This window comes from Hemiscyllium ocellatum, chromosome 16 (genome assembly GCF_020745735.1).
Source record: "Hemiscyllium ocellatum isolate sHemOce1 chromosome 16, sHemOce1.pat.X.cur, whole genome shotgun sequence".
Classification (NCBI taxonomy): domain Eukaryota; kingdom Metazoa; phylum Chordata; class Chondrichthyes; order Orectolobiformes; family Hemiscylliidae; genus Hemiscyllium; species Hemiscyllium ocellatum.
The window spans coordinates 19,019,297-19,040,852 of NC_083416.1; the positions used below are offsets into that span (position 1 = coordinate 19,019,297).

Sequence of the window (21,556 nt, forward strand, 5' to 3'; positions counted from 1 at the left end):
ATGTATGGGCTCCTGTGCGAAAGTCTTCATGATTTCATCAAAGAATCGTATGGGGATGATGTGTGGAAGCTCGTCCGGGAACGAGCTGATGTCAGGCTGCACTCCTTTGTAACTCATGAGGTAAACCATCAGTGTCTTTATCTGGCTGCAAGTTTTTATTGACGTCTGTCCTGCTCCTAGAGCCCAAACTTTGCCGTGATTTCTAGCTGTTTATCTTTTATTACATAGAAATCTTATTTTTGACTGACAGGCACTGTTTCCACCTGTCTGGTTTTTCTGCATATCTCTTTGTAACATTTTGCCATTCTCTATAGCATTCACATCATTGGGTAAGACCGTGTGATACGCACAGTCTAATCCTTCATTCAGGCTCACTCGATTACTCCCTGCGATGGGTATGGGGGTGATTGTCCTATTTCTACAACAGAGTAAATTGAGTCAATATTCTCTGATGGTTAGAAGAATGACAACCCTAACATCCTAAAGATTCTGAAGGTGCTGGATTCTAAGAGGTTGTTTTGCCCTGGCTGTGTATCTAATATACAAAGGGACCCTCTCAGGATAAGGGACAAGTGATTTCAGACTGAGATGCAGAGAAATATTTTCACTAAAAGGGTAGTGAATCTTTGAAAGTCTGTACCACAGGGGGCTGTGGAAGCTCAGTCTTTGAGTATATTTAAAAATCACACAACACCAGTAAATAGTCCAACAGGCTTATTTGGAAATACTAGCTTTCATAGCATTGCTCCTTCATCAGGTAGGTTACTGGATTAATATGGATTTCACCAGTTTCCTCATTTCCCCTCTCTCCACATTATCCCAGTACCAAACCTCCAACTTGGCACCACCCTCTTGACCTGCCCATCATCTTGTGTGGGTTTCCTCCGGGTGCTCCAGTTTCCTCCCACAGTCCAAAGATGTACAGGTTAGGTGAATTGGCCATGCTACATTGCCCATAGTGTTAGGTACATTAGTCAGAGGGAAATGGATCTGGTTGGGTTACTCTTTGGAGGTCAGTGCGGACTGATTGGGCCGAAGGGCCTGTTTCCACACTGTAGGGAATCTAATCTTTCCCATCTATCCACTGCACCCTCCTCTCCGACCTATCACCATCTCCACCATCTTCATCTACCTATTGTATTCCCAGCTACCTTCCCCAGAGCCCCCCCCCCCCTCCATTTATCTTTCAGTCCCTGGCCCTCAAGCCTCATTCCTCATGAAGGGCTTATGCCCAAAATGTCGATTGTCCTGCTCCTCGGATGCTGCCTGACCTGCTGTTCTTTTCCAGCATCACACTCTCGACTCTGATCTCCAACATCTGCAGTCCTCACTTTCTCCTAGGTATATGAAGTTAGGCCACATATCAGACATGATTGCTTTGGATAGTGGAATAGGCTCAAGGACTGGAGGGCCTGCTCTTATTCCTTTCCTTTCTATGAATAAAGCTGTTTACGGATGACCAACTTCATTTACCACACATTTATCCATTGTCAATCATTCTTTGTGAACTTTTAGGAAGCTCAATAAAACGGAGAGGGAGAAAAGGAGAGATGGATATTCTGATGCGTGTAGATGATATAGGCTGGGGCAAGGTCCGTGTGCTGGGAACACGACATATTCCAGCCTTCAGATTATCAGAGCTGGGGTGTCCATTTGGAGATGTGCTCAAGGACCCTGCATTGATTGTGAGTTAAATACAAATGTGGAAATAGTCCACAAAGGTGAAACCTCTGACAGGCTGATTCCCTGCTACTTGGCTCAATGCAGGAATATTTCCAAAAGATATGCAAGGCTTACCTGGATTATTCCCCAGAAAATATTTGTCAGTTTAACTATCTGGTCAAACTCAAGTATTTAGCTGCAGTAAATCAACCATGCACTGCAACAAACATCACTTATTTACTCCCAACCCAGCTGACTGCTCTCTGACAACCTAAATACTGTCATGGACAGACATGACTCCCAACCCCTAACCATCCACCCTACGTCCAACCAAACTGACTGTCCCCTAGATCATCTGATCATCGCATATCTCAGGCTGTAGACAGGGCTATAAAACTAAATGGGGAGGGGAGGGAGGGTAGGTTATAGGGGAAATCAGAAAACCCGAATTAAAAGAGAGGTAAGAATGTAGAATACAGGAGAGGTTATCAAAATCTCCAGCACAGACAAAAAGAGTGTTTGGAAAGGGTTAGCAACCAAACTTTAAGCGTATGAATGACAATGAGAAGAGGGACAGTTAATACAGGACTGAAGGTATTGTATCTGAATGCACATTGTATAAAGAATAATGTAAATGAGCTTGTGGTGCAGATAAAAATTGGCAGATATGATGTGGTGGGCATCATGGAGACATGTTCTGCAAGGGCATCAGGATTAGGAGCTGAATATCCAAGGATATGCATCCTATATATTAGAGGCTCAGTGGATAGCACTGCTGCCTCACAGCGCCAGGGTCCCATGTTCGATACTGGCCTCGGGCAACTGTCTGTGTGGAGTTTGCACATTCTCCCTGTGTCTGCATGGGTTTCCTCCGAGTGCTCCGGTTTCCTTCTACAGTCCAAAGATATGCAGGTCAGGTGAAGTGGTCATGCTATATTGCCCATATGTATATCAATCAGAGGGAAATGGGTCTGGGTGGATTACTCTTCGGAGGATCGGTGTGGACTTGTTGGGCCAAAGGGTCTGCTTCCACACTGTAGGGAATCTAATCTAATTATTGAAAAGATAGGCAGGTGGGCAAAGGTGGTAGGGTTGACTTATTAATAAGGAATGAAATTAAATCAATAGTAAGAAATGAAGTAGGGTCAGATGGTGTAGAGTCTGTGTGGGTAGAATTGAGGAACTGCAAAGATAAAGCAAACCAGGCCTCCAAACAGTCGTCAGGAGCTGGGGTGCAAGATACACCAGGAGATAGAAAAGATGTTTAGGAAAGGCAAAGTTACAGTAATCATAGGGGATTTCAATATGCAGGTGAACTGGGAAAATCAGGTTGGTAGTGGTTCGCAAGAAAATGAATTTGTGGAATGTCTACGAGATGGCTGATGGAGCAGCTTGTGATGGAGCCCACTAGGGAACAGGCAATTCTGGATTTAGTGTTGTGCAATGAGACAGACTTGATAAGGGACTTGATAAGACTTAAGGTGAAGGAATCCTGAGGAGGCAGTGATTGATTATTGGAGGCTGTGATACATATGATTGAATTTACTCTGCAATTTGAGAGGGAGAAGATAGAATCAGGGGTAACGGTATTACAGCTGAATAAAGGCAAATACAGAGGCATGAGGGAGGAGCTGGGTAGAATTGACTGGAAGAGGAGCTGAGCAGGAAAGACCGTGGAACAGCAATGACAGGGAGTAATTCAGGAGACACAACAGAGATTCATCTTGAGGTAAAAGAAGCATGGTACAGGGAGGATGGGGCAACCATTGCTGACTGGGGAAATCAGGGATAGCTTAAAAGGAAAAGAGGAAGCATATAATGTGGCAAAGGGCAGTGGGAAACCAGAGGATTGGGAAGCTTACAAAGGCCAGCAGAGGGCAACAAAAAAAGAAATGAGGAGGCAGTGGATTAACTAGCCAGTGATATAAAGGAAGACTATAAGAGTTTCTATAGGTATATAAAGAGCAAAAGAGAGGTGGCAGTGGACATTGGGCCATTGGAAAATGAGGCTGAAGAGATAGTGGAAAACAAGGAAATGGCAGAGGAACTAAATAATTACTTTGCGCCACAGTGGAAGACGTGAGTAATTTTCCAAAAATTCAAGAGAATGAGTGGGCAGAGCTGAGTATGGTAGCCATCACCAAGAATAAGGTGCTGGAAAAACGAAAGGCCTGAAGGTGGAGAAATCACCAGATGGATTGCACCCCAGAGTTCTAAGAGAGATAGCTGAAGACAAAGTGGAGGTGTGACTGGTGATCTTTTAGGAATTGCTAGACTTAGGGAGGATCCCAGAGGACTGGAAAATTGCTAACATTACATCCCAATTTAAAAAGGGAGTAGGGCAAAAGACGGAAATTTACAGACTGATTAGCCTAACCTTGGTCATGTGTAAGATCCTGGAATCCATTGTGAAGGATGCGATTTCTGAATACTTAGTAGTGTATAGTAAAATAAGGCAAAGTCAGCATGGTTTCACCAAGAGGGGTTCAGGCCTGACAAATCTGCTTGAATTCTTAGAGGAAGTAACAAGCAGGTTAGATCAAGGAGAGCCAATGGATGTTATCTACCAGGATTTCAAGAAGGTCTTTGACAAGGTGCCACACAGGAGGCTACTGAATAAGATAAGGGCTCATGGTGTTAGAGGAGAAAGTGAGGTCTGCAGATGCTGGAGTATCAGAGCTGAAAATATGTTGCTGGAAAAGCGCAGCAGGTCAGGCAGCATCCAAGAAGCAAGGTGCTAGCATGGTTAGAAGCTTGGTTGTCTGGCAGGTAGCAGAGAGTGAGAATAAAAGGGATTCTCAGAATGGCAGCCAGTGTCAAGCTGTGTTCTGCAAGGCTCGGTGTCTGGACCAGAACTTTTCACTTTATACATTAACGATATAGACGAAGGAACTGAGGGTATTCTGGCCAAATTTGCAGATGCTACAAAGATTGGTAGAGGGACAGGTAGCATTGAGGAGGCAGGGAGGCTGCAGAAGGATTGAGGTAAAAACAATGACTGCAGATGCTGGAAACCAGATTCTGGATTAGTGGTGCTGGAAGAGCACAGCAGTTCAGGCAGCATTGGAGGAGCAGTAAAATCGACGTTTTGAGCAAAATCCCTTCATTAGGAATATAGGCAGAGAGCCTGAAGGGTGGAGAGATAAATGAGAGGATGGTGGGGGTAGGGAGAACGTAGCATAGAGTACAATAGGTCAAGGGGGGGAGGGGGGGAGGGTAGAGTGGATAGGTGAAAAAGCAGATAGACAGGTTGGACAAGTCATGGGGACAGTGCTGAGCTGGAAGTTTGGAACTGGGAGCTGCAGTGGGAGAGGGACTCCCTGAGATTCTTGTAGAGGGAGGAGGAAAACCTCACTCATCCACCCACCCTCTCACCCTTTGACACGCACACTCACCCCTCACTCATCCCCCACCATCTCACCCTCTTACACACACTCACCCCTCGCTCATCCACCCACCCTTCATCCTCTTACACACACACTCACCTCTCACACAATCACCAACCCTAAATCACACACTTACACACACTCACCCCCCGCTTATCCACCCGCCCTCTTACTCTCTTACATACACACTCACCCCTCGCTAATTGACCCAGCCTCTCACACTCTTACACACACACTCACCCCTCCCTCATCCACCCACCATCTCACCCTCTTACACACACACTCACCACTCGCTCATCCACCCACCCTTCATCCTCTTACACACACACTCACCTCACACAATCACCAACCCTAAATCACACACTTACACACACTCACCCCCCGCTTATCCACCCGCCCTCTTACTCTCTTACACACACACACTCACCCCTCGCTAATTGACCCAGCCTCTCACACTCACCCCTCTCTCATCCACCCACCCCTCGCTCATCCCCCACCATCTCACCCTCGTGCACACATACTCACCCCTTGCTCATCCTCCCACCCTCTCACCCTCTTACACACACACTCACCGCTCGCTCATCCACCCACCCCCTCACCCTCTTACACACACTCACACCTCGCTCAACCACCCACCCTCTCACCCTCCGATACACACACTCACCCCTCGCTCTTACACACACACACACACACACACACCCCTCGCTCATCCACTCACCCTCCAAGACTCATACACATACACTCAACTCTCGCTAATCCTCTCACCCTCTTACACACAGACACACACTCACCACTCGCTCGTCCACCTACCCTCTCACCCTCTTACACACACACACCCCTCGCTCATCAGCTCACGCTCTCCCCCTCTTACACACACACTCACCTCTCACTCAATCACCCACCCTCTTACATACTCACACATCTCGCTCATCCACCCACCCTCTCACCCTCTGAAATGCACATTCACCCCTCGCTCATCGACTCACCTTCTCACCCTCTTACACGCTAACTCACCCTTTGCTCATCCACCCACCCTACATCCTGTTACACACACATTCAACCCTCACTCATCCACCCGCCCTCTCACCCTTTTACACGCACACTCACCCCTCGCTCATCCACTCACCCTCTTACACACACACTCACCTCCCGCTCATCCACCCACCCTCTCACCCTGTTACACACACACTCACCGCATGTTCATCGATCCACCCTCGCACCATCTTGCACACACAAACTCATCCCTCACTCATTCACCCACACTCTCACCCTCTTACAACACACTCACCCCTCGCTCATCCACCCACCCTTTCACCCTCTTACACACACTCACCCCTCGCATATCCACACACCCTCTCACCCTCTAACACACACACTCCTGGCTCATCTGCCCACGCTCTCACCCTCTTACACACACACTCACCCCTCACTCAATCACCCACCCTCTTACATACTCACAAACCTCACTCATCCACCCACCCTCTCACCCTTTGACACGCACACTCACCCCTCGCTCATTCCCCACCATCTCACCCTCCTGCACACATACTCACCCCTCGCTCATCCTCCCACCCTCTCACCCACTTACACGCACACACTCACCTCTCACCCAATCACCCACCCTATCACACTCTTACACACAATTACCCCTCGCTCATCCACCCGTCCTCTCACTCTCTTACACACACACTCACCACTCGCTCATCCACCCATCCTATGACCCTCCTAAACACACACACTCACCACTTGTTCATCCACCCACCCTCTCACCCTCTTACACACACACTCACCTCTCACTCAATCACCCAGCCTATCACCCTCTTACACACACTCACGCCTCGCTCATCCACCCGCCCTCTCACCCTCTTACACACACATTCACCCCTCGCTCATCTACACACCCTTTCATCCTTTTACACACACACTCACCTCTCGCTCAACCACCCACCCTATCACCCTCCAACATACACACTCACCTCCCGCTCATCCACCCACTCTCTCACCCTCTTACACACACAAACTCACCCCTCACTCATGCACCCACACTCTCACCCTCTAACACACACACTCCTTGCTCATCTGCCCACGCTCTCCCCCTCTTACACACACACTCACCCCTCACTCAATCATCCACCCTCTTACATACTCACAAACCTCACTCATCCACCCACCCTCTCACCCTTTGACACGCACACTCACCCCTCACTCATTCCCCACCATCTCACCCTCCTGCACACATACTCACCCCTCGCTCATCCTCCCACCCTCTCACCCACTTACCGCACACACTCACCTCTCACCCAATCACCCACCCTATCACACTCTTACACACAATCACGCCTCGCTTATCCACCCACCCACTCACCCTCCTACACACACACTCACCCGTCGGTCATCCACCCACCCTCTCGCCCTCTTACACACACACTCACCTCTCGCTCAACCAGCTACCCTCCAAGACGCATACACATACACTCAACCCTCGCTCATCCACCCACCCTCTCACCCTCTTACACACACACTCACCTATCGCTCAAAAACCCACACTCTCAGCCTCTTACACACAGACACACACTCACCCTTCGCTCATCCACCCACCCTATCACCCTCCTACACACGCGCGCACACACACACTCACCACTCCCTCATCCACCCGACCTCTCACCCTCATACACACACACTCACCCCTCGCTCATCCACCCACCCCCTCACCCTCTTACACACACACTCACACCTCGCTCATCCACCCACCCTCTCACCCTCCGATACACACACTCACCCTCCGTTCATTCACCCACCCTCTCACCCTCTTACACACACATCCCTCGCTCGTCAGCCCACGCTCTCACCCTCTTACACACACACTCACCCCTCACTCAATCACCCACCCTCTTACATACTCACACATCTCGCTCATCCACCCACCCTCTCACCCTCTGACACACACACTCTCACACATCGCTCATCCACCCACCCTCTCACACTCCTACGCACACACACTCACTCCTCACCCATCCACCCACCCTCTCACCCTCTTACACACACATATTCACCCCTCACTCAATCACACACCCTATCACCCTCTTAATACACTAACTCACCCCTTGCTCATCCACCCACCCTTCACCCACTTACACCCACACTCAGCCCTCACACAATCGCCCACCCTAACACACTCTTACACACACTCACACCTCGCCCATCCACCCGCCCTCTCACCCTCTGACACGCACACTCACCCCTCACTCATCGACCCACCCTCTCACCCTCTTACACGCACATTTACCCCTCACTCATCCACCCACCCTCTCATCCTCTGACACACACACACTCAGTCCTCACACATCCACCCACCCTCTCACCCTCTTACACACACACTCACCACTTGCTCATCCACCCACCATCTCACTCTCTTACACACACACTCACCTCTCACTCAACAACCCACCCTCTGATCGTCTTACATGCACACTCACCCCTCGCTCATCCATCCACCCACTCACACTCTTACACACACACTCACCCCTCGCTCATCTGCCCACCCTCTCACCCTCTCACACACACTCACCTCTCGCTCATCCACCCTCCCTCTCACCCTTTGACACGGACACTCACCCCTCGCTCATCCCCCACCATCTCACCCTCCTGCACACATACTCACCCCTCGCTCATCCTCCCACCCTCTCATCCACTTAAACGCACACACTCACCTCTTACCCAATCATCCACCGTATCACACTCTTACACACAATCACCCCTCGCTCGTCCACCCGTCCTCTCACTCTCTTACACACACACTCACCACCCGCTCATCCATCCACCCTCTTATCCTCTTACACACACACACCACTTGTTCATTCACCCACACTCTCACTCTCTTACACACAGACACACACTCACCCTTCGCTCATCAACCCACCCTATCCCCCTCCTACACAGGCGCACACACACACTCACCAGTCGCTCATTCACCCGACCTCTCACCCTCATACACACACACTCACCCCTCGCTCATCCACCCACCCTAGCACCCTCTTACACACACACTCACCAGTCGCTCATCCACCCGATCTCTTACCCTCACACACACACACTCACCACTTGCTCATCCACCCACCCTCTCGCCCTCTTACACACACACCCCTCACGCATCCACCCTCCCTCTCACACTCTTACACATACACACACACACACCCCTCGCTCATCCAGCCACCCTCCAAGACTCATACACATACACTCAACTCTTGCTCATCTACCCACCCTCTCACCCTCTTACACACAGACACACACTCACCCTCGCTCATCCATCCACCCTCTCACCCTCTTACACACATACTCACCCCTCGCTCATCCACCCACCCTAGCACCCTCTTACACACATACTCATCCCTCGCTCATCCACCCACCCTAGCACCCTCTTACACTCATGCTCACAACCCGCTCATCCATCCACCCTCTCACCCTCTTACACACACACTCACCGCATGTTCATCGATCCACCCTCTCACCCTCTTACACACACACACACACTCCTCGCTCATCTGCCCACGCTCTCACCCTCTTACACACACACTCACCCCTCACTCAATCACCCACCCTCTTACATACACACAAACCTCGCTCATCCACCCACCCTCTCACCCTTTGACATGCACACTCACCCCTTGCTCATCCCCCACCATCTCGCCCTCCTGCACACACACTCACCCCTTCTCATCCTCCCACCCTCTCACCCACTTACACGCGCACACTCACCTCTCACCCAATCACCCACCCTATCACACTCTTACACACAATTGCCCCTCGCTCACCCAGCCGTCCTCTCACTCTCTTACACACACACTCACCACGCGCTCATCCACCCACCCTAGCACCTTCTTACATACACACTCACCCCTCACGCATCCACCCTGCCTCTCACCCTCTTACTTACACACACACACACACACACACACCCCCCGCTCATCCAGCCACCCTCCAAGACTCATACACATACACTCAACCGTCGCTTATCCACCCACCCTCTCACCCTCACACACACAGACACACACTCACCCCTGGCTCATCCACCCACGCTCTCACCCTCTTACACACACCTCTCGCTCAATCACCCACTCTCTCACCCTCTTAAACACATGCTCACCCCTCGTTCATCCCCAACCGTCTCACACTCTTGCACGCACACTCATCCATTGCTCATCCTCCCAGCCTCTCACCCTCTTTTTTTTTTGTAGATATTTTTATGAAATTTAACATTTTTGCAAATTTACAAAAATAAACAAAACTCTCAAATACAAACATTGATGTACAATTAAAACATATATACAATAGTCATAATTTAACAAAGAAAAGAGAAAGAAAGAAAACAAAAAAAGAAAAAAAACGAAAAAAGAAAGAAAAAAAATAAAACTCAACTTTCTACTAATCTAACCTATAACTAACCAGAGTGTATACCTAAGTCTCTTACATGCTCGGAATGTATAAACATCAAATATAATAAAACCCGTATTCGCGCAGGATTCCTCTCCCAAGGGGCCCCGGAGCAGCCCGGTCTGAAATCTTCACTAAATAAAAGCCCTTGTTAGGATAGCCGAAATATCTGCATTTATATAATTCAAAAAGGGCTGCCATATTTTATAAAATAATTCAGTCTTTCGGTGCACCATATTTGTGAGGAAGTCAAGGGGGATATATTCCATAATTAATCTGTGCCAATTTGAAAGTCCAGGGGGGCCCTCAGCCACCCAGTTCACCAAAATATTTTTCCTTGCACAGAAAGAGAGAATAGAAAATAGTCTCTTCCCATGCATATCCAGAGATGAGAGGTTCGAAAAGCCCAAAAGGAGAGATACAGGGTCCACCCTAATTTCCGTTCCTAAAATTTCTGTCAGGGTATTTGCCACTTTAGTCCAGTATCTGCGGATTTTCTGACCAGTCCACAGACAATGTACAAGAGTACCCACCTCTATTTTGCATTTAGGATACATTGGAGATGCTCCTGCCTTAAATTTTGCCAGTCAAGCCGGAGCTATATGGGCCCTATGAAGTATCTTTAGTTGGATAGCCTGAGTTCTGTTACAGATAGCAATTCTTCTAGCATTTTCCCAAATGTCATTCCACATATCCTCAGAGATTTCTAGCCCCAAGTCCTGCTCCCATGTTTTAAGCAGGTCATCCATGTCTCCTGAGACTCCATCATGTAGCAAATGGTATATAGTACTAACGGAGGATGCCCCCGCTGGTCGTAAGACATTACGTTCTCTGTCTGATTTATAAAGACTATCTATTAATGTAGTCTTCCTCTGTATATAATCTCGAACTTGGAAGTATCGAAAGAGATCCCCATTAGGTATTCCGAATTTCAGACGCAGCTGCTCAAAGGACATCAGGATCCCATCTTTAAATAGGTCCCCTAAGCATGAGATGCCCCTGGATCTCCAGAGTTTAAAGGTGGCATCTGTAATCCCCGGTCGGAATCCCCATGCGCCTACTATTGGTGCATGGGGGGATGTTTTATGTGAGTTACCCTCATTTTGCCGCATTATATTCCAGGCCTTAATTGTGTTTAATATTATGGGATTTTTTACAGTGGTCTGTAATGATTTTCCTCTTATCTGAAAATAAAAGGTTAATAAGTGGGTATTTTACTTGGGAGGCTTCGATATCCAGCCAAATTGATTGTGGATCAGATGAAACCCAATCAGCTATGTAACTTAGTAGGGAGCTTAACTGATATTTCCTAAAGTCTGGGAAGTCCAGTCCTCCCCTTGCCTGTGGAAGTTGTAGCTTCTTCAGCTTAATAAGGGGCCGTCTATGGTTCCAAATAAAGGAGCCCAACCAGCCATATAATTTACGTAGGGCTAGCCTTGGCAGCATCAGCGGGAGCATTCTCATAGGATATAAGAGACGGGGCAGAACATTCATTTTAATTAATACTATTCTCCCTAGCCAGGAAATCGGAAGGTCTCTCCATCGCTGGGGGTCCTGCCTTATCCTTTCCATTAATTGTACAAAATTAGCCCTATACAGCTGATCAAATACTGGCGTGATAAAAATACCTAAACATAAGAAGCCCTCCAGGGACCAACGGAAGGGAAAAGGGGATCCGTCCATTAAGTGGGGTATCATAGCCAGACCACCCATTGGCATGGCTTCCGATTTTGAAAAATTAATTTTATAGCCTGAGAATGCACTAAATGTATTAATAACTTGAATTAGACGAGGCACTGACATTAAAGGATTACTGAGGAATAAGAGAATGTCATCTGCATAGAGGGTAATTTTGTGTTTACCTGTACCAATCCTCGGGGCCGTTATATTAGGATCAGTCCGGATGGCTTCTGCTAATGGTTCGATTATCAGTGTAAACAACAATGGTGAGAGAGGACATCCTTGACGGCAGCCCCTACCCACACTGAAGCCATCCGATCTTAACCCATTAGTAATAACAGCTGCTTTGGGGTCATTATACAATGTTGAAACCCATTTGGTAAACACCTGTCCAACGCCAAACCTTTCCAATGTGTAAAATAAATATGACCATTCAACCCTATCAAATGCCTTTTCCGCATCCAATGAAATTACTACTCCTGGTATCTTTCCCTGATGACAGGCTTGGATCATATTCAAGACCCTTCTGATATTATTGGATGATCTGCGGCCCTTAATAAATCCCGTCTGGTCCTCCTTTATAATATATGGCAGTACCCTTTCTAGTCTTCGTGCTAACATTTTTGAGAGAATTTTAAAGTCTACATTTAGTAAGGATATTGGTCTGTAAGATGCCCAATCTTCTGGGTCTTTTCCTTTTTTGAGGATAAGAGAAATATTTGCTTCTTTCAGCGTGGGCGGGAGACAGACCTGACTATGCGCAAAATTATACATATCCATAAGTGGGTCAACCAATATTCCTGTAAATTCTTTATAGAATTCAGCTTGTAAACCATCCGGGCCCGGTGCTTTTCCGCTCTGAAGTTGCCTAATTGCCTCAAGTATTTCTTGGACTGTTAAAGGGGTATTTAGGGCCGACACCTGTTCCGGAGTCAGGCCCGGGAAGGTCAAATTTTTTAAAAATGACTGCATCCTCCTAATCCTATCTTCACAATCCTGCGATCTATATAGTTCAGAATAAAATTCTTTAAAGGTCGCATTGATCTTTTTAATATCATGAGTCAGGGTACCTGTACTTTCCTTGATGGTCGGAATAGTTTGAGGGGCTTTCTTTTTCTTTGCAAGAAATGCTAAGTATCTACCCGGTTTGTCGCCATATTCATATAATCTTTGTTTCGCAAATAATATTTCCCTTTTAGCCGTTTGAGTAAGCGCGGTGTTTAAAGCTGTCCTAAGAACTGTAATCCTCTGCAATTTTGTGATAGAAGGTCTATCAGCGTATGCTGTTTCGGCTGCTTTCAGGCGAGCTTCGAGCAGATGCTGTTGCTCTCCCTTCATTTTCCTCTGGGTCGCTGAATAGGAGATGATCAAACCTCGTGCATAAGCTTTGATGGTCTCCCACATCATTGACGGATTGCTAGCCGTACCAGTATTAATTTCTAAAAAAGTTTTAAGTTCTTGGGAGAAGTACTTTAAAAATTTGCTATCTTTTATCAGGAAGGGGTCCATACGCCAATGCCGAGCAGATGTCCCATTGTTCTTTACCTTAGTTTCCATATATAAAGCGGCATGGTCAGAGATTGCTATAGTACCTATTTTACAGGTTGCTATAGAGTTTAGAAAAATCGATGGGGCAAAAAACATATCAATTCTTGTGTGACATTTATGTGGATTAGAGTAGAAAGAAAAATCTCTACCCTGTGGATGGAGACATCTCCATACATCTACCAATCCTAATTCTTTATTCAGGTCCGCCAGTTGTCTAGATCTGGGAGATACTCCAGCGGCACTCTTGGGAATCCTGTCTATTTCCGGATCCATAATACAATTATAGGGGGAGACTTTAATTGTATGACGGGCACCAAATGCCATCAGTTTTGAAAAAGCTTCCATTATGAATTTAAAGGGGTGTGCCGGGGGGCAGTATACATTTAAGATCCCATATTCCTCTCCATTTATGAGGGCTTTAATCAAAATATATCGTCCAGATTCGTCTTTTATCTGATTTTAGAATTTTCAAAGGGAAGTTCTTCCGGACAAGGATAACGACTCCCCTGCTTTTTGAATTAAAAGAGGAAAAAAAGGCCTGATCAAATCCGCCCTGTCGTAATTTTAAGTGTTCTTTATCCGACAGGTGTGTCTCCTGTAGGAGAGCTATATCAACTCTCTCCTTCTTAAGATTTGATAATATTTTCTTCCTTTTAACTGGCGAATTACTCCCCCTGACATTCCAGGTGCACCACTTAACCGACTGTTCAGCCATAATCATCTGGACAGATCCGAGACCCCTCAGGAGGGGAAACCCTATCTAGAACATCCCGAGCATGGAGCATACAAGATTTACAAAAGTAAAGATTCTCTGATACACTCAAAACAATATAACAAAAAACTCTAAGTATAAAAAATATAAAACATTCCGAATTGGAGATTTTCTCCCTTGTTCCCAGGGAGCGTCACTTCCTCTCCCACAGTCCATCTTACCCTCTTCCAACCAGTGCCCCACCCTTGACCCAGGTGTTCCTCAATAAAATGAGGAGAATTCAAATATAATATAAAGCTAGAGTTAACAGTGAACACCCCACCCCCACCCACACCCACATCTAAATATATTTGGGAATATTAATACCATATATAACTATAAGATTACAATCTCAACATGTAATACTTAAATATAATACCACAAAATAACAGGGGAAAGAAAAACAACCCCACTCCTAAAAACAGAAGTAAAATAGAATAAGGTAACCACCTCTCCCCATCAACATTAACCAAACGCCCCAACATATATATATATATATATACATATACATACATACACACATAGGGGGAAAGATAAGAAAAGATGAAGGGATGTAAACCAAAATAATGGGAAAGGCAGACCAGCGTCCACAATCTCTTACAGTTTATTTAAGAGAGTCCAAGAATTCCTTAGCCTTCTCCGGTGATCCGAAGTTATATATGGATCCTTCGTGGCTAAGGCGTAGCGTCGCTGGATATCGTAAGGAGTACTGGATATTTAAGTCCCTTAAACGCTTCTTCGCCTCATCGAATGCCTTCCTCTTTCGGACCAAAGCTGGGGAGAAGTCCTGGAACAGCATGATCCTGGATCCTTTGTGGGTCATAGCTTGGGGATCTTTTCCCAGATTTCTTGAGGCTTCCAGGAGCATCTGCCTCTCCCTATAGCTCTGCAGCTGGAACAGGACCGGGCGTGGGCGCTGGGTTGAGCCGGGCCCACGTACTGTGACCTGGTAGGCCCATTCTACCCTTACCTGGCCTGATCCATTATGCAGATTTAAAAGTTGTGGCAGCCAATGCTCTAAGAATGCTGTCAGCTGACCTCCCTCTTCCTGCTCGGGCAGGCCCAACAACCGAATATTTTTTCTACGACATCGATTTTCGAGGTCATCAATGTGGTTTTCTAGGTTCTGGACTCGATTCTCGAGAAAACGGATGTGGTCGGCTGTTGATTTTATCCCAGTCTCTGAGGCTGCGGCCTTCGACTCCATCTCTCTGACTCGGCACTCCAATTCCTGAATGTCTCTGCCCTGCTTCTGCAGCTCGGCTGATAGTGCTTCTCTGCTCTGCCAAGACTCATCGATAAAAGCATCAATCTTCGCCTCCCACCTGGCAAACATCTCCTCAAAGCTCATCTTCATTGGTAAATCTCCTGAAGTAGCTGAAGACACCTTTGTTGCAGATGAAGAGGGAGAGGGTGGGGGAGGGGTCCCTGCTTTCTTAGAGCCGCCTGTTCCCTTCCCTTTACTCATTTTCCAGCTAGTATTAGACTATTTAAATGTACTAATAGGTAACTATTTAAGGTTAACAACTATTATAAATGGTTTAGTGAGTGTGGTGGGGGTGGATAGCCCACTTTTCCCAAGTTTTGGGTAGAGCACTGTGGACTCAGTCTTGCTGGGTCGCCGCCATCTTGGATCCCCCCCTCACCCTCTTAAACACACTCACTCACTCCTCCCTCATCCACCCACCCTATCACCCTCCAGCACACACACACTCACCCCTCGCTCATCCACCCACCCTCTCACTCTAACACACACTCAACCCTTCGCTCATCCACCCACCTTCTCACTCTCTAACGCACACACACTCACCCCTTGCTATCCACCCACCCTCTCACCCTCTTACACACTAACTCACCCCTCACTCATCCACCCACCCTCTCATCCTCCGACATACACACACTCAGTCCTCATACATCCACCCACCCTCTCGCCATCTTACACACACACTCACCACTCGCTCATCCACCCACCCTCTCACTCTCTTACACACACACTCACCCTCGCTCAATCACCCACTCTCTCACTCTCTTACACACACGCTCACCCCTCGTTCATCTCCAACCCTCTCACACTCTTGCACACACACACTCACTCACCATTGCTCATCCTCCCACCCTCTCACACTCTTATACACACACACTCACCCCTCGCTCATCCACCCTCCCTCTCACCCTCTTACACACACACTCCCCCCTCACTCAATCACCCAGCCTATCACCCTCTTACACATACCCACGCCTCGCACATCCACACACACTCTCACCCTCTTACACACACTCTCCCCTCGCTAATCCACTCACCCTCTCACCATCTTACACACACACTCACCCCTCACGCATCCACCCTCCCTTTCACCCTCTTACACATAGACTCAACCCTCGCTCATACACCCTGCCTCTCACCCTCTTACACACACACTTACCTCTCGCTGAACCACCCACACTCTCACCCTCTTACATACACATTCACCTCTAGCTCAATCACCCACACTCTTACATACACACACACACACACTCACCCCTCGCTCATCCACCCTAACTCTCACCCTGCTGCACACACACACACTCACCCACCGCTCATCCACCAACCCTCTCATCCTCTCACACACTCAATCACCCCTTGCTCATCCACCCACCCTAGCACCCTCTGACACACACACCCCTCGCTCATCAGCCCACGCTCTCACCCTCTTACACACACACTCACCCCTCACTCAATCACCCAACCTCTTACATACTCACACAACTCGCTCATCCACCTGCCCTCTCACCTTCTTACACGCACACTCACCCCTCGCTCATCCACCCACCCTCTCATCTTTCGACACACATACACACACACACTCACCCCTCGCTCATCCACCCATCCTCTCATCCTCCGACACACGCACACACTCACCACTCGCTCATCCACCCACCCTCTCACCATCTTACACACACATTCATCACTTGCTCATCCACCCACCCTCCCACTCTTGTGCATACAAGCACTCACCCCTCATTCATCCGCCCACCCTCTCACCATCGTACACACACACACTCACCATTCGCTCATCTACCCACCCTCTCACTTAGACACACACTCACCACTCGCTCATCCACCCACCCTCTCACACTCTCACACACACTCACACCTCGCTCATCTGCCCACTCTCTCATCCTCTTACACACACGCTCATCTCTCGCTCATCCACTCACACTCTCACACTCTTACACACACACCCCTCGCTCATCAGCCCACGCTCTCACCCTCTTAAACACACACTCACCCCTCACTCAATTACCCAACCTCTTACATACTCACAAACCTCGCTCATCCATCCACCCTCTCACCCTTTGACACGCACTCTCACACCTCGCTCATCCCCCACCATCTCACCCTCCTGCACACACACTCACCCTTCGCTCATCCTCCCACCCTCTCACCCACTTACACGCACACACTCACCTCTCACGCAATCACCCACCCTATCACACTCTTACACACAATCACCCCTCGCTCATCCACCCGTCCTCTCACCCTCTTACACACACACTCACCACTCGCTCATCTACCCACCCTCTCACCCTCTTACACACACAATCACCCCTCTCTCGTCCACCCGTCCTCTCACTCTCATACACACACATTCACCACTCACTCATCCACCCATCCTATGACCTCCTACACACACACACTCACCCCTCGCTCATCCACCCACTCTCTCACCATCTTACACACACACACACACACACACACACTCACCCCTCGCTATTGCACCCACCCTCTCACCCTCTTACAACACACTTACCCCTCGCTCATTCACCCACCCTCTCACCTTCTTAGACACACACTCACCCCTCACTCATCCACCCACCCTCTCACCCTCTTACACACACACACCTCGCTCATCTGCCCACACTCTCACCCTCTTACACACACACTCACCCCTCACTCAATCACCCACCCTCTTACATACTCACAAACCTCGCTCATCCACCCTCCCTCTCACCCTTTGACACGCACACTCACCCCTCGCTCATTCCCCACCATCTCACCCTCCTGCACACACACTCACCCCGTGCTCATCCTCCCACCCTCTCACCCACTGACACGCACACACTCACCTCTCACCCAATCACCCACCGTATCACACTCTTACACACACTCATCCCTCGCTCATCCACCCGCCCTCTCACTCTCTTACACACACACTCACCACTCGCTCATCCACCCACCCTATGACCCTCCTACACACACACTCACCCCTCGCTAATCCACCCACCCTCTCATCCTCTTACACACACGCTCACCACTTGTTCATCCACGCACACTCTCATCCTCTTACACACACTCTCCCCTCGCTAATCCACTCACCCTCTGACCCTCCTACACACACACTCACCCCTCGCTCATCCACCCACCCTCTTGCCCTCTTACACACACACACCCCTCACGCATCCACCCTCCCTCTCACCCTCTTACACACACACACACACACACCCCTCGCGCATCCAATCACCCTCTAAGACTCATACACATACACTCAACCCTCGCTCATCCACCCACCCTCTCACCCTCTTACACACACACTCACCTCTCGCTCAACCACCCACACTCTCACCCTCTTACACACAGGCACACACTCACCCCTCGCTCATCCACCCACCCCAGCACCCTCCTACACACGCGCACACGCACACTCACCAGTCGCTCATCCACCTGACCTCTCACCCTCATACACACACAATCACCCCTCGCTCATCCACCCACCCTACCACCCTCTGACACACACACTTGCGCCCCGCTCATCCACCCACCCTCTCACCCTCTTACACATGCGCTCACCCCTCGCTCATCCACCTACCCTCTCACCCTCCGATACACACACTCACCCCTCGCTCATCCACCCACCCTCTCACCCTCTTACACACACAGCCCTCGCTCATCAGCTCACGTTCTCACCCTCTTACACACACACTCATCCCTCACTCAATCACCCACCCTCTTACATACTCACACACCTTGCTCATCCACCCACCCTCTCACCCTCTGACACACACATTCACCCCTCGCTCATCTACCCACCCTTTCACCCTTTTACACATACACTCACCTCTCGCTCAACCACCCACCCTCTCATTGTCTTACACACACAATCACCACTCGTTCATCCACCAACCCTCTCACCTCTCACACACACTCACCCCTCGCTTATCCACACACCCTATCACCCTCCTACACGTACACTCACACCTCGCTCATCCATCCACCCTATCACACTCCTACACACACACACTCACTCCTCACTCATCCACCCACCCTCTCACCCTCCGACATACACACTCACCCCCCGCTCATCCACCCACCCTCTCACCCTCTTACACACAGACTCACCGCAAGTTCATCGATCCACCCTCTCACCATCTTACACACATACACTCACCCCTCGCTCATCCACCCACCCTTTCACCCTTTTACACACACACTCGCCTCTCGCTCAACCACCCACCCTCTCATCGTCTTACACACACAATCACCACTCGTTCATCCACTAACCCTCTCACCTCTCACGCACACTCACCCCTCGCTCATCCATCCACCCTGTCACACTCCTACACACACACACACTCACTCCTCACTCATCCACCCACCCTATCACCCTCCAACATACACACTCACCTCCCGCTCATCCACCCACCCTCTCACCCTCTTACACACAGACTCACCGCATGTTCATCGATCCACCGTCTCACCATCTTACACACACAAACTCACCCCTCACTCATGCACCCACCCTCTCACCATCTTACATACACACACTCACCACTCGCTCATCCACCCACCCCCTCACCCTCTTACACACACACTTACTCCTCACACAATCACCCACCCTATCACACTCTTACACACACTCACCCCTCGCTAATCCACCCGCCCTCTCACCCTCTTACACGCACACTTACCCCTCGCTCATCCACCCACCCTCTCATACTCTGACACACACACATGCAGTCCTCACACATCCACCCACCCTAGCACCCTCTTACACACACTCACCCCTCGCTCATCCACACCCCCTCACCCTCTTACACACACACTCACACCTCGCTCATCCACCCACCCCCTCACCCTCTTACACACACACTCACCCCTCACACAATCACCCACCCTATCACACTCTTACACACACTCACCCCTCGCTAATCCACCCGCCCTCTCACCCTCTTACACGCACACTTACCCCTCACTCATCCACCCACCCTCTCATACTCTGACACACACACATGCAGTCCTCACACATCCACCCACCCTAGCACCCTCTTACACACACTCACCCCTCGCTCATCCACACCCCCTCACCCTCTTACACACACACTCACACCTCGCTCATCCACCCACCCTCTCACCCTCCGATACACAAACTCACCCCCCGCTCATCCACCCACCCTCTCACCCTCTAACACACACATCCCTCGCTCATCAGCCCATGCTCTCACCCTCTGACACACACACTCACACATCGCTCATTCACCCACCCTCTCACACTCCTACACACACACACTCGCCCCTCACTCAATCACCCACCCTCTTACATACTCACACATCTTGCTCATCCACCCACCCTCTCACCTCTGACACACACACTCACACATCGCTCATCTACCCACCCTCTCACCCTCTTACACTCTCACACTCACCCCTCGTTCTTCCACCCATCTTCTCACCCTCTTACACACACACACACTCACCCCTCACTCAATCACCCACCCTCTCACCCTCTTAATACACTAACTCACCCATTGTTCATTCACCCACCCTTCACCCTCTTACACACACTCACTCCTCACACAATCACCCACCCTATCACACTCTTACACACACCCACCCCTTGCTCATCCACCCGCCCTCTCACTCTCTTACACGCACACTCACCCCTCGCTCATCCACCCGCCCTCTCACCCTCTTACACTCACACTCACCCCTCGCTCATCCACCCACCCTCTCACCCTCTTACAAAACTATTCACCACTCGCTCACCCACCTACCCTCTCATCCTCTTACACACATTCACCCCTTGCTCATCCACCCACTCTCTCACCTCTTACACACATTCTC

The 21,556-nt window shown here is 49.3% G+C and overlaps 1 protein-coding gene across 1 annotated transcript in view; it reads left to right on the forward strand.

Moving 5' to 3' along the window:
• The window catches only part of LOC132823549 (soluble guanylate cyclase 88E-like), a 187,781-nt gene continuing 166,225 nt past the window's right edge, over positions 1–21,556 (forward strand). Inside the window, exon 1 of the mRNA XM_060837493.1 lies at positions 1–120. Within this exon, the coding sequence (XP_060693476.1) occupies positions 1–120 (120 nt within the window). The remainder of the gene's footprint in view (positions 121–21,556) is intronic.